The sequence below is a fragment of the Acipenser ruthenus genome, chromosome 2, assembly GCF_902713425.1.
Source record: "Acipenser ruthenus chromosome 2, fAciRut3.2 maternal haplotype, whole genome shotgun sequence".
Lineage (NCBI taxonomy): Eukaryota > Metazoa > Chordata > Actinopteri > Acipenseriformes > Acipenseridae > Acipenser > Acipenser ruthenus.
This window is the reverse complement of record NC_081190.1, coordinates 14764726-14780117: the sequence shown is the minus strand read 5'-3', so window position 1 is coordinate 14780117 and position 15392 is coordinate 14764726. Positions and strand designations below refer to the sequence as shown.

General features: G+C 38.8%; 1 protein-coding gene across 3 annotated transcripts in view; it reads left to right on the top strand.

The window, feature by feature from the left end:
- The window catches only part of LOC117403884 (transmembrane protein 8B-like), a 91457-nt gene that overhangs the window by 35266 nt on the left and 40799 nt on the right, over positions 1-15392 (top strand). For all 3 annotated transcript variants that reach the window (XM_058990027.1, XM_058990029.1, XM_058990033.1), the window contains exon 3: positions 9968-10175. In XM_058990027.1, the coding sequence (XP_058846010.1) occupies positions 9968-10175 (208 nt within the window). The remainder of the gene's footprint in view (positions 1-9967; positions 10176-15392) is intronic.

Sequence of the window (15392 nt, the reverse complement as noted above, 5' to 3'; positions counted from 1 at the left end):
TATGAATTGCTAATGATGTTCAAATCGAATGCATACGAAATATGCATAGCAATTTTGCGGCATAGCTTGAGTTTGCATGTTATCAACTTTTGTCGGGGGGGGGGGGGGGGGGGGCATATGCCCCCTCACTTTTTGACAAAAGAAACACACCCAGCAGAAAAAAAGGCTTGTATAGCACACAATGTTTAGTTGTGGTTATGCTGTGCATCCTACATAAAAACGAGGCCCTGATTATATCATATAAGAATCTACCTCACTGTGTATCTAATGCTACTGCTGAGCACAGCTATTCTTCCCTCGACAACAGAAAATATACCTCCGTTAAACTGAACCTATTGCCGTGTAGTTCATGTTTCTTTGTTTCACTGTTGGTCAGGTTTGCAAAGCAACATGTAATGTTCTCTAATAACACTACAGTTTTGGGTGCTCTTCTGCTATAGCAAGAAAATACTGGGTAAAATGTTTTGCCGCATGACATAATACAACAATAAGTATCACCTTATAAATACTAGAATTGATTAAAAAAGCTAAATAAGTATTTTCTCTAGATTAAACATACTGTATATGTATTCCTAATGTTGGCAACCTTGGACATTCTATAATGTGTTCATGCAGCACCAATTTTCACTCCATCCTTTTATAATCTGCATATCCCTTTGTTGCAGAGGAATTAGTGAGATATAATCGAAGTTGTTTTAATGGTCGGGAACAGGTTTTAAGCATCCCTGGATAATCTTAACAGCATTCGGAACCTTGCTTCAATAATGGCACTTATTTTTTTTTTAAGTGCATGTTGGAAGAAAACTGTCATAGGAAAAATATGTGTTTCTTTTTCATGACTATTTTGACAAGCGCTTGATCATTTATAATAAATATTACCTGCCGCAAATATTATTGGTGCAGACAGACACGCTCTTTATTTCCGTCTCAGTAGTGATATTCACAGTTATATAAATTTAATTTTATATAACAAGCCTAGCCTAAGGCTGAGACGAGAGAGTGATTGCTGCTCGTTTTCTACATTTTATTGTTTTAACTTTGTTTTTGTTTAGTTGAGTTTGTGTTAGTTTTAATAGTTATAGTTACAGTTTCATTTGATATTTTATTGTTTTATTTTTCATTTATCACTTCTGGGTAATTCTGTGGCGATTGCTACTTTTCTCAGATCTGGGGCTCCTGCTTGTTGCTGGGGTCTGTGTTGTGCCCTGCTTGCCTGTCGGTTTGCTGTTCCTTCGGTTGTATCCTGTGCTGCCTGCCGCCGCGCGTTGCTGCTGTGGTTTGTCTCCTGCCTGCTGTCGGGTCTTGCTGCTCCTGTGGTCTGTGTCCTGCCCTGCCTGCCTGCTGCCTTGCCTGCCTGACTGCTGTCAGGGCTTGCTGCCGCGGCCTGCTGCTGTGCGTGTTGTTTTGCCTCGCTCTCTCGCTGCTTTCTGTTGCTGTGGCCGTCATTGGCTGTGTTGGTGGTCCGTGCTGTTGGATCGGGGTTGCTTGCTGCTGCGGCTGGCTGGTGCAGACGGTGCGTGTGCTGTGGGGTGGCTGTGCTGCTTTAGATTACCAGTGGGATTTTCATTAACTGAACTTTAATTGGTCCTGACTATTGATCATGATTTCTTACTCTGTGTCAAGGTTATTGAGTCTACGACCCCTCACTTCTTTTGTTTCTAAAAGTAAGTTACATGATATCTGTCGTAGCTTGGGAATTTGGCACAGACGCCCCTATCAGCACAGAGGATCTGGTCGTAGGCTGGTTTACGGTAATAATTATATCTGCAATATCAGTATTATTTGGTCACTTTGTCGTCAGTGCTTACCTCTGGGTCGTGGTATTGATCTTGGCTGTCTGCGCTATCTTCCTAAAACTCTGTGCGCTGTCTCAAAACCCAAGCATTTTCTGACAAGAAATTCTACTAGGTTTGTTCTTTTTAATACTCGTTCTTTAAATAATAAGGCTTTGATTCTTAATGAGTTTATTACTGACCCGAAAGTGGATTTTTTATGTTTAACTGAAACTTGGCATCTGCCGAATGACTTTCTGCTGTTGAATCAAGTTATACCCCCCTGGATATGGTTATACTGAAAAATCTCGTACTTCTGGTCAGGGTGCTGGCTTAGCAGTTAGACATTGGTCTAAACATGGTTCCTGTACAGAATGTTACATCTTTTGAGTGTATAGTTTTTAATATAAAAGGATCTCAGCCTTTGCTTGTATTTGTCTAAACCACATACTGTGTTTATATCTGAGTTCTCAGAGCTGTTAACGCTGCTCTGTCCAGCCTCTGGTATTCTTTTACTTGGTGATTTTAATATACATGTGGATTCCCCTGATTGTACTGCTGCTGATGACTTCTTAGATACCTTGGATTGCTTTGGTCTTACTCAGCATGTTAATTTTCCAACACATAATCGTGGCCACACATTAGAATTGGTTAATTCTTATGGCTTGGGAATTTCCAATTTACAAGCAATTGAACTGGGTATCTCTGACCGTAAGGCTGTTTTATTGGACGTGGTAGTACCTCCACCTAATAAAATAGCAAACGGATTATGACTTTTCGTAGACTGAATTTGGTGAACCCAGCTAGGATATCGGAGGAAATTACAAAAGCTTTACTCAATGTAGCTCAGTCAGTTTCGCTAGAGGACTCTGCTGCTCTTTACAATGTTATTGAGTGTTTAGCTCCTATTAAAACACGTTTCATTTCCTTTGCTCATTCTTCTCCCTGGTACACTAGTGAGCTGTGTACCATGAAGGCAGCAGCACGGCGTCTCGAGCGTCTGTGGAGGAAGATGTGGCTCATTGTTCATTTACAGGCTTGTGAACCACATCAGCTGGCCTATAGGGATGCGCTTAAGGCTGTCTGAGCCTTTTTTTATTCCAGCCTTATTGAGAGTGGCCGCAGCAATCCCAGAGTCCTTTTTTCCACTACTAATAAAATGCTTGAGCCAGTTAAGTCTGTTCTTCCTCCCTCTATTGATCAGTGCAATATATTCATGCAGTTCTTTAAAAATAAAATAGATAATATTAATATTCAGTTGTTGACTTCACTTCCTGCAGTCGTCCCAGTTATGCCCTTTTCAGCCTCCACGGGGCAGAGTTTCTCTTATTTTATTGATGTGGACTCTGCTTATGTGGCTGAGTTGGTTGCCAAATTGACACCTACTACCTGTGCCTTGGATCCTATTCCTACGTCCTTAATCAAATCCAGTTTCTCTGCTCTTAGTCCATTTGTTACTATCTTCATTAATGAGTCTTTGAAATCACGTGTTTTTGAAATAAGAGCTTATAACTAAATAAACTTTAAGGTTTGTTTGCTGCAGTTAGGAAAGCAACTTGCAGGCTTTTGTCACAGACAGTGCAGATAATTGTAATGACTGCAGTGGTTGTTCTGATGGCTTGTGTAGTATCCAACTAAAGGAGGAAATCCTGCTCAGCAAAATGGGAAGAATCCATCTTCATGTTACAAATCAGGAAACACACCATTGTGAGGGCTTAGGTGGTTGTTTGGTTCTTGTTTTGTAAAATGAACAGGTGTTTTCAGGTTGAGAATAGGGCCTTTAGTTTCAAAGGAAAATATTGAACATTTTCTCTGTAGAAAGCATTTTACTGAAACAAAAAATCAAATGCTCCCCATAATTAGAGCTCTCAACCTAATTTATATTCCTATAAGTAATGGTTGTAGCTGGGGTGTGCCGAATCTGAATTAGCACTCAGTATTTGGCATGAATTTGGGCATGAATTACAAAGTCCCTTTGCAAATTCTGTATCTGAACAAAATCCAAATGTACAGGTTCCAAAAACATAGACATGATGAAGGATGGGTCCTTGGCACACCCTTAGTTGTAACAGTGTCTAAACTGAGAAAGTTCTGGTGCACATTACAAAAACGCTGGCTTTCTCTGGTCACGTGGCATCTCATTTTAATCTTGCTGAATACATTTTATAATATGAAATGTTGAAGATAACCAGATTAAAATGGATATGTGATTGATTACAGTGATGGATATTAGGGGAATAATAATAAGAATAATAATTTGAATAACTAAAACTATTTAAAGTATATCAAACACATTTTGCAAATCATGTTTATTACAGAATAGTGTGTTATGTGATTATTGTAATGATCAATAAACAGTGCACTCACATTCTAAGAAATATTTACAATCACGTTATTTTTAGGGCAAGAAACCGAATTTGTAGACCAGAGCACAGAAAAATACCATTCGGTATACTGAGAGTTTATAATTAATCCAGCATTTGTTCAGCGATTGGGTCGGATTAAAAACAAAACGAAGCAGCAGGATAGTTGAGTCGATGGATAAAGACTGTGGTCGATTGCTCTGAGGTCGATAGGTCAGGTTTTGATTCAAGATGACTGCACCCATTACACACAACAGAACTGCAGCCTTTTTAAAGTAGTCTAATCAGTTCCGACTGGGATGCAAAGGCAGCTTCTACTCTGGACCCTGGGTTTTTCAATCAGCAGCAGAGAAATGAATCTGAAGCATCAGAGATTGCCCTTGAGCTACTCGATGTAGTTGGAAGTTATGCAGGTTGGATGTAGATGCAGCAGTGAATAATTTACAAAGGCAGAAGGGTTATCGAGCAATTTAAAGCACTGATATTCCTTCTCCATAACACTGTCCAGCTAGAACAGATGGAGCTGATCAAGCTTTGCAAAGTGAAAGACGAAGCACAGGGTATTAACAGCGCCTGAAGCATGGGCTATTCATTAAAACAGTTGATGGACAGTTTTCATGCACTTGTGTATTTAGGCTAAGCTTCACAGCGCTTACACTGAAATTCACAGTCTTGTCAGTTTTGTTGTCGTTCCTTGTTTCCTCATTGACACCCTCAGTGGTCCTGCCTTTTTTGTTGACAGTCATGGCCTTTTGCTGAAGGCCTGTTAGGATTTTACTAGGTGCCGGTGTCCTGCCATATTTTTCACCCTACTGAATTTTGCATTGCTTTGAGATATGAGAATGCGTCAGTGTTTCGTTGAATTTTGTCCATGTGATTACTTATGCTATTAATGCATAACGCATTAATGTTTAACTGTGAACTTTCGGTATTACAAATAAAATGTACATTTTAGACATCAAAACACAAAATAGCTTGTGAATGGTAATTTACTCCCATCACGTTTCTTTAAAACTGACCATATTAAATTGTTATTTTAAGATTTTACTCCAAATCGTGTAATACCAATACGTTAGTAATAAGTCATAGTTAAGTAATCATCTGTTTAATCTATATAGTTACATAAACTATTGTTACTGACAAGGGTCTATAATGCCCGAAGCCGCAGGCACCCTGGAAGTAACAATAGTCTTCCCGAGGGGCATTTAATTTTCTACTTTGGCTGAGTCTGGAGTACATATTTAATATTGGAATCGGTCAAGAAAATAAGTGAAGCAAGGTTGAATAGTAAAGACAACTTTATATATTTTGTTTAAATATAGCTGATACAGCATAAGTAAATCAATAAATAACATGAATAAATAACAGAGAATGTTTTTGAAGTTCATACCGCAGGTTTTCAAAGTCTTTCTCCGTCTCAGTCTCGTTTGTTCACTGCTGCTTAATCCAGTGTATATGCTGCCCGTCATATTTGTTTTCGTTGAGCTGAATTTGTTTGAATTTCAGAAAGTCAGAAAACAGTGACAGTGGCGTTTTAATCACCGTGTTTTGTAATTAATTTTCTGTTAAGTCACAGAATCGGTGTTCAGCCATTTTACTTTGTTGTGAGGAGTGGAGATGAAAGATGGTCCTTTGAAAAGGGACGGGACTGACAGTGATGTGAACCAGTCACATGACAGATGGAGACTATTGGAGGCCGGTGGTGTAAGGATGTCAGGGGGCAGTAGTTCAAGCTATTTTTGCTCCTATGATGAGGCTTTAACCAATCCAGGCCAGAATTTCCAACCACTCGCTGCTTGGATAAAGGCGTCTGCCAAATAAATAAATAAATAAATAAGTAAGTAATCTGTACAGTATCTCACAGATTCTTAGATATATTACCAGATTCTGCTGAGTCACCGCCCAGGGGGCGTAAAGTTGACATTAAGGCAAAAGTGTGTGGGGGCGTGGACTCAGGCAGGTGTGAAGTTACAGGCATTATTACAGAGGGAGTATTTTTAACATTGGGTAGGCAGATTACATTTACAATTAGGCCTGCTTAAAATTCAAAAGGTAGAGCACAGCCCACAGTCGCGCTAAAGAATCAACAAGTGCAGTTAACATATTTATTGACTGGTGAAATACAGTTCAACATTGCTGCAGTTTGTCCACTGTTTTGTCATTTCAAATATTTTCACAAAATAAACATTAAACTTTAAAACTACAGTGTGCATGAAAAACCACATCATAGGAGGCTGTGTGGTCCTGTGGTTAAAGAAAAGGGCTTGTAACCAGGAGGTCCCCAGTTCAAATCCCAGCTCACTCATTGACTCACTGTGTGACCCTGAGCAAGTCACTTAACCTCCTTGTGCTCCGTCTTTCGGGTGAGACGTTGTTGTAAGTGACTCTGCAGCTGATGCAATATTATTTGAAATAATTGTGCATGTATTTGCATGTAAGTGGTACATTTGCCATTCACTTTATTGCTTGTGATATACAGTATTGTGTTAAAATACCCACTGCTTGTTTACTTCCCCATGCACTGTGTGAATGAAACACGTGCGAACAGGATCCCTTTTCTCAACCAAAGAAAAATATCATAAACTCCGACAAAAGTGAGATCTCTGGTGGCTGTAGTACTGTGTTTCAGGGTGGAATCTAAATATTTAAATCTATTAAAATGTATTTTTTTAATAAAAATAAGTGTACACTGACCATGACTCGCTCCTTTCTGGGCACTCTTTGTACGTGTGGTAGGATAGCATCACAGCCCACGCTGTTACTGTCAGGAATGAGAGACTCTGTTTAAGCTGCAGTTTAAGCTCTGTTGCGCATGTAAATAGAACAAAGACAAACAAAGAAACAGGGCATGAGGGCCAAAACCAAAGGTTTACACAAAATACAAACCAATACAGGCTGTAGGCTGGGCAGCCGTCTTCACTACACATCACCAAAAACACAGTCCATACACTCACCTAAACTCCTTGCACCAAACAGCCGCTTTCTCCCTTTTTTATACATGTGGCCATTCCCCAATTCACACTCAATTACCTAATTGAGGAATGGCCACACCTGTGATTGTTGGCAGGGATGGATTTAACCCCATCCCTGCCAACCTTACATTCCCCCACACACTATTTACATCTGCTGGACTTTCACCCTGCCACAGTACGCTTTCAGAAAATGTTGATCATTTTGGACAGCCCCTTACAAGAAGCATTTTAACGTGTGTTTCCTAACCTTACCTTGTTATCTGCAGATAGCATGAAAATATATATTTTTTATCCTTTCACGGACTCATTTATTACTTCTAGCAATAATGGCAGATATAAATACAGCTGTTGTATGAAAACCAACATATTTAGCAGTTTCTATGATTTGATTATAATTAAATACTCTATTATTATACTGAGATATAGACTTTAGGGGCTTCATCTTGTACCACTTAACACAACACAGGTCATCATTAGGCAATCAATGTGTTTTTCACACATGTGAAGATGCTTGGGCACTTTATAATGACACTGTAAGAACACAGGTCCTCTGCTTTTAGAGTACTGAGTTTATACTCAATAGCCCAAACCAGCATTAACATAACACCTGCAGATTAAGCTATAGGTATATCAACATTGATTTTTTCCAGAACAATAAATATACCAGTATATTTATACATCCCTGTTAAGAACTCCATCTTCCACAATGCGCCAAACCCCAGCCACTTCCTGCAAAATGAATCCTCAGTGTCTCACGTGTGGAATGTACGTATGGAGATTGTCTTGCTTGTTTTTCATGATGTAGCCGTCAGCATTTTAAAGGAATGTTTCCTCTCAACAGGAACACAGGGAGCTACAGTAAAAAAAGCAAGCAAGGTGTAATTAAGTTGTGTTTAAAATGATGATATATACCCTGTCTCCATGATAGGATTGTATAATGCTATAAAAAAATAAATTCTCTAAATCTAAAGCTTGTAAAGCTCTATGCTGGTGAATGTATTTAATGCCATTAAGCCTCACTTGTCTAACTGTTTAAGGTTTAATTATAGAATTGTGTGTCACAGTGAAATACTGGTGCTCTACACATTTTTTAGACATTTATCATGGTCTTTATATTAATGTATAATTTACACTACTTTTACTGAAAGGGAAATCAAACTGTTAATGTTACAAAACTAGCACCCAACCACTTCTGAGTGGTTTGTAACAAGTGTGGTTGTGACAGTATTGTATTTCCCTAGGGGTGATGAACTTTGAGTTGATATACCTTGTAACCCAGGTAACTGTTACTCCGGTAAAGGGAGTCCTCCTACAATTAGGGAATGTGTATGTTATCCAGGTAAAGGGAAAATGCGGGTTATGCAAAATTCTTGGAACACACTTTTTCTAATAGCATACAAGTCTGTCCATCTCAACTAATGACACTGTGTGGTATGTCCTTGTTTCAGCAATTCCAATGCTGGTATTCCATATTTCACAGTCTTATTTTCTCTGTTTTTGTCTCAGTTAAAACATGAACAAAAACTGAGATTAAACCAAATGAGAAACAAAACGGGCTGATGTAAAATGTAACTAAATTAATTAATTTTAAAAAAATGTACATAATAAGTTGTTGAAAATACCTCGTTATTTTATGATTTAAATAAGAGCATGTCATCTTGGCCCATTAGTGTAATTAGGTTTAACCATGAATTTCAGTTAATCAGAATCTAATTTAGGTTTTGAGCAGTAACAGAAGAACACAAATAAGTAAACGCAAAAGTAAATGGCAAACCTCATATTAGGCCAAAAGTCTTGCCTAGAAAGGAATGAAGATACAACTAAATTTCAGGTAATGAAGTCTTGTAGGTGAGTTAAGATGTTAATTTGCATTTCTAAAAAGCTATTAGCAATTCCTGAGCAGGAAGCATGGGTTGTGGAAATGATTGGGAAAGCTGTGTAAATTGGCCCCTAATTTGTGTGTTCTATTTATACCACACACAGCTCTGTTTATATGGTCTTTTTAATAAAATGGTAGGCTTTAATAATATATGACCTTTTAAGAGTAAATTAAAAAGCTGACATGCCACTCAAATGTGTTTGGATTAATTACTGTATTAGGTGCTCATGCATGGCTTGTTATACACAGAGAGATTGACAGCATACAAAGTGTGGGTATTATACTGTAGGTCAAAAAGAATATACTAATGATGAAGGTTACACATTAACAATATCATTACAGTAAATTATTATATTGGTATTATGAACAGGGCGTCCTTAAATACATGCAGTATTGGAGATTACATGGACAAGCCAGTTGTAAAGGGACTGCTTGCGATATAACGGGCAGTGGATGTGCATCCTGGTTCCAATCTGGCAGCTTCTGTGCATTAGCTCTGGTTGGTCAAAGAACCCCTGAAATGTTAGAGACTTTGGGTTGAACAGAGCTGTGAGCTTGATTGATTGATTGTGAACTGGCAAATCAGGTCTGGCTGGGGCACCATAATATCTGATATACCTCAAAAAGCCTCCTATTGTGACATCTTGCTTACAACTGCTTGAAGTATCTGAAGAATACAAATATGAACATGCAAACTGGGTTTGTCTACCCCCTACACATGTTCCCTCTATTTGATGAATCTCAATCTTATGACCCAGCCAGCTTGGCTTCATTCATGCCAACATTAGCCTCTTCGATCTCAACGTTGCCTTGCATTACTATAGCAACTGTATAACAAATGTATCACAACATCCAATAGAGTTCAACTTTGAAAATGTCTACACATGTTTATTTAGTTCTGTTTTTTTGCCCCCCCCCCCCCCCCAATGTTTGTGGTCTTTTTTATGTACTATAAGGACTGTGCTTTTTCTGCGTTTACAGGTATTTCAGATCTGGAGCACCACCTGTTATCGACCCTTTTCACACTAGTTTTCCGAAGGACACCATTGTCCCAGGATCATTTGCAGTGACCCTGACTTGGACACTGCCCAACAGAACCACAGGGGTGTTCAATATTACCAGCCCCCTGCCTGGAGACTGGTTCCTTGCTGCACATTTACCGAAGGATGAAGGAAAGATTTCTGTCAAGGTAAATCTCATCTAAACGTTATATAATGACTTATGGGAATATAGAAAGTGACAACTGTTTTTGAACCAGACAGATTTATTATATCTGGACAATTTTTTTACATAAACATTCAACAGAAATTAACTTCAATTTCTCATATGGCAGATACTGTTTATTTGATTACTTATATTGAATTGAAGTAATAAAATTCTGACATATAGTATTTGGTCAGTTGTTTAGTGTCATACAGTATATACATATAAGAATACATATGTTTCCTTTAATTATTTGATGCTAAAAATGATAGTATCTTACAAAAGAATGTGATACATCTTACCTGCTGTGCACTTACATTCGCTACTTAGGTCTCAAATGCTCAGTTTTGAAAGAAACACATATAGTAAATATTTCACCTGGAGAGTGAACTTTTCCCCACCCCTTCAACGCCTTCTTTCCTGCCATTAACCAACCAGCTGCTTCCCCTATTGACTGACAGTGACTGTCAGTCAGTAGCATAGCCCTAAGATGGTGCCAAGTGTAATATCAGATATTATGTTTTAAAATGGACTGTTTCCATACAGAAGTAAAACTAAAGTTCAGTTCATGATATGCTGCAGTTGAACCTTCAAATAGCTATTTTCTCACCAGAGCTGAAAAAGGTTGAATTATTTCCAGTTGCGCTTATATTTATATTTAATCCTAGGGCAGCAGAGTAGAGTAGTGGTTAGGGGCTCTGGACTCTTGACCAGAGGGTCGTGGGTTCAATCCCAGGTGGGGGACACTGCTGCTGTACCCTTGAGCAAGGTACTTTACCTAGATTGCTCCAGTAAAAACCCAACTGTATAAATGGGTAGTTGTATGTAAAGATAATGTGATATCTTGTAACAATTGTAAATTGCACTGGATAAGGGTTTCTGCTAAGAAATAAATAATAATAATAATAATAATAATAATAATAATAATAATAATAATAATAATAATAATAATAATAATAATATTATTATTATGGAATTATGTATATTTATGTGCACAAAGGAAACTTACTGTAGCACAGATTGAGCAAGAATTGATTCAGTAATTTGGTTGTTTCTTTGAACAATTTCTAAGCTTCAACCTCAAACATGTGTGAAGCATTATCTATGTCATCAAAATTACCAGCTAAAAACATCAAAAATGATTCAGAGCTGCCATTCTCACATATGTGTTTAACAAAGACACACAGGTGTATTACTCCATCATAACAGTACCTAGAACTATACTGTTCATTTATATATGATCAGACTTTTTCTTTTTTTTTTAACTTTTTAAATAAGCATATTCCCCGATGATTCTGGTCCTCTCTTTCCTAGTTTCTAAATGTTGTGGCAGCATACAGTACATGAGCTTGTTATGTATTAGAACAATGTTGATCTAATTGCATATTAATGACTTTGTGAATTAGCGCTCATTGCAGAATTTTCCAATACTAGTCCATTCAAGAGAGATCCCTTAGAGATTAAATCATTAAATTTTAAAGCTTAATATCAGAAATTAGCTTTTCAAAACTCATCCAACTCAAGTGAAAAGTAAACTACATCTTAATTTATAATTCTGTTTTCTGTGCCAACATATAATGTTGATGCAGTATAATTATTTCTTCCAAAAGATGCATTTATTGGAAAACACAAATGTATTCCTTTTGATAAATAAGTGTAAGAATGGTGTGGTGTTATCAAAGGCAAGACTACTAGAATGTACATCATTGTAGATAGCATTGATTAACAAAAGCCCATGCACATTGCTCTAATGTTCCATGTCAACAGTAATACAAACGAGCGCTTTGAAAAGTAAGTCAAGATTATACTGAGAAGGGAATGATTTATTCTTATATCTGCTCTGAAGGGCTCTATGGTATAATGATTTTTATGTTCCAAACAGATTTGTATTTTGTTCCTAAAACATATGTGAGACCAAATCAACTCTTTTCATCTAATTTAGTTCCCTTCTCATGGATTTATTCGGTGTAACGGCCAGAATCTGATCTTTTAAATGTTTTCACTACAGTATGTTGGGACCCAGTGCTTTTCATTGGGCCATTTTACCCAATGTGGCTCTGAAACTGAGGTCAAACAGACTTGTTTCATCTAGTTTTATTATAGACTGCTAAGGATCTTTCTGCCAATCACAGAACAAGTTTCACCTGCTGTATTTTAGTGTAGTCGGTCCCGGTTTGGGATTCAGATTGCATTCTGCACACATTGTGAGGTGAACTATTTTCCAGTAGGATTCTGGGAAGGAGAAGCGTCCCTGAGGTTTTTCAATGTATATTAATTCACACACCCCTTTCCCACTAGAGTGCATCTAAATGATCTGGGGTTGGGTCCCTTTGGAAACCGATCCCAGTTCTTCAGACTGTACAACCTGCTCAGTGAACCAAGATCGCTTCTTGTCATGTTTTCTTTAGCATCCCTGTGGCAGGGCAGAAACCCTGCATGTAAACAGAGGGCAGGGAAAAGCCCTGCTGATTTAAATGTGTTGTAAATATTGTACTGTGGATTGATACGTATTATGTATTTAAAATAATGGTTTGTGGGCCTATTTAAAAGAGAAATGTATTGTTTATGTTTATTTAAACGGGTGATATTAGTGTGTTATGATTTAAATGTATTTTGTGTTTTGTGTGGTCTGGCAGGGGCGATTGTTAGCAGTTTGTCTGTGCCGGACATCTTGTGAAAATGTGTGGTCGGCAGTGGATTAATTGTAGACAGAGTTGCTGTCGATCACGCAAATATTAAAAACTCCATACAGAAGGTGACCACCTCCAGATTAATTTATTGCTAGTCTGGAGATGGTCACCGGTATAAAAACCGGCAGCTTTTATTGTTCAGGGTGGGTGTATAGGGAGGAGGTATGTGAAAGCGGGAGAAACAAAAGTAAAAACGAAACTGAAAGAACGCAATTGCTGCACGAGCGTCCAGCACCCAGCAGTGGGGAGCCCGAGCATCCAGCGCCCAGCAGTGGGGAACCCGGGCATCCAGCACCCAGCAGTGGGGAGCCCACCTTTCCAGCGCCCAAAAGGGGAGAGGCCGAGCATCCACAGCCCAAGAGGGGGGAGCCCATGTGCCCAGAGCCCAAGAAGGGGGAGCCCAAGTCTCCAGTGATAGAGGGAAATGCTGCTCCCGCCCCCACCACAAGAGGGAGACTAGCTGCTGCTCCCGCCCCCACCACAAGCGGAAGACCACCTGCTGCTCCCGCCTCACCACAAGAGGAAGATTGCCTGCTGCTTCCGCCTCCACCACCAGAGGAGCTGGAGCTACCTCCCGAGGGTCCACACCTGCTGTCACCTCCCGAGGGTCCACACCTGCTGTCACCTCCCGAGGGTCCACACCTGCCGTCTCCTCCCGAGGGTCCGCACCTGCCGTCTCCTCCCGAGGGTCCGCACCTGCCGTCGCTGCCCATGGGTCTGCACCTGCCGTCGTCTCCCGAGTGTCCACACCTGCCATCGCTGCCCAAGGGTCTGTTTGGTATTTGTTGGTGTTAGTTTGTGTTCATGATTTGTTGATTTGGCTACCTGTCACAATGAATACATGTTTAGTTGGTAAGGGAAATTATAATCCTGCACTGTTACTCAGCAACAGGCATTGAGAATTCCTACCTCCCACGCCTCCTCTTGGACTAAGTGTGATGTCCAGCTGTCAGGGGGAGGGACAACTAGAAGAAAAGAAAGTAATTTTTTTTCTTTCTTTTTGGAAAAATGTGATGCTGATTTTGACATTGATATGGACACGGAACACAAATAGTAACAAGTAGTATGCTGGTTGCAAAACCAACATATGCAGCAATTGTTATATCCTGTAGAAATAGTTTTCACAGCTCACGTTTCATTCTGCCTGTGCACACTCCCCGTGCAGCCAAAGCTGCAGGTCTTTTATATTATAACCGAGGGATTAATTAGCTATTAATTATCTTGTTAACCCCTCGGCCATAGTTTGCACGAGTTTAAGAAATCTGCGTGACTGTCAGCTAATTAAATAATTACTAGCCGACAGTCACGCAGTCTCACGAGTAAAATACAAATAATAACAGTAATAGCGGACAGCTTTTCGTCCGCCCTGAATTTTAAATAATAATAATGCAAAATAATACAAAACATGCACAGGGGCAGGCAGTACCCCGTCACAAGGCTATACAAAAAAAAAAAATACTGTATTGTAATATGCGTCAAAATGTCGCATCTGGCGGTTCTAGGTAGAAATCTGCTGCTCAAACGCCGTCAGGATATCTAATACATATATTTAGGAAAAAAATATACCCAAATCTCGCCCGCACAATGGAGGGGGTCGACTTTTACACGAGGTCGACTTTTACTAAAGCAAATACGGTAAAAAATGTCACACTCACTAACATAATTGTTATTGTGCAGGTTCTGCATTAAAACCCAGTTGCATTTTAAACGCCATCTGCTCTGCCTTATAGTTTATGCATGCATCTCTTGGCAAGGAGCAGATGGGTGTTTTTTTTATTTTCCGCAGAATGGGATTAAATATAAATGCCATTTTAGCTTCCTTAATGCAATTATCTAAAGTTGCTTAGGTAGACAAAGTTATTATGTCAAAGCGATAACACCTTATTTTAATGTTCCAGGACAAATAGTAAATTAATGATGACTTATAAAGCAATTCAATGACCTAATAGGGTTGACTAAATGTGAGACACAAAGGATGGCTACGGATACCTAGCCATTTATTGAAGGTTACAAAGATGAAGACTATAAATCTATTTTATTGCTCTTCTAAACAATGATAAATCTTAATTCTGATTTCTCCATGCGGTACAATCAGTGTTATACAAGCTAACGGATACCGAAACATTGTTATGGTTCTACAAGTTGATATCTGTTACCGCATAATAACATTGCACATGTCTTAACAGCATAAGAAACGTACTTAACTGCTTGACTAGCTCATTCAATGCGCTGAGATGCCAATGTATTACAGCATGCAAACCACACTAACAGCCTGGGTGAAACAGCCTGGGTAAAAACATTTGATGTCTTATTTTTTCTACACAAAATAAGAAATACAGCATGTTGTATATTTCTATTTATTGTCAAAAGTATCTCACTATACTATCCAATTTTTAGAGATCACAGTTGACATTACAGGCAAGATTTTCAAAAGTTTGTAAATCAAGAAATCGGCATGTAGCATTGATTTGGACATGTTCAAGAGGTCGTTGTGCCTATTTCATTATTAAATA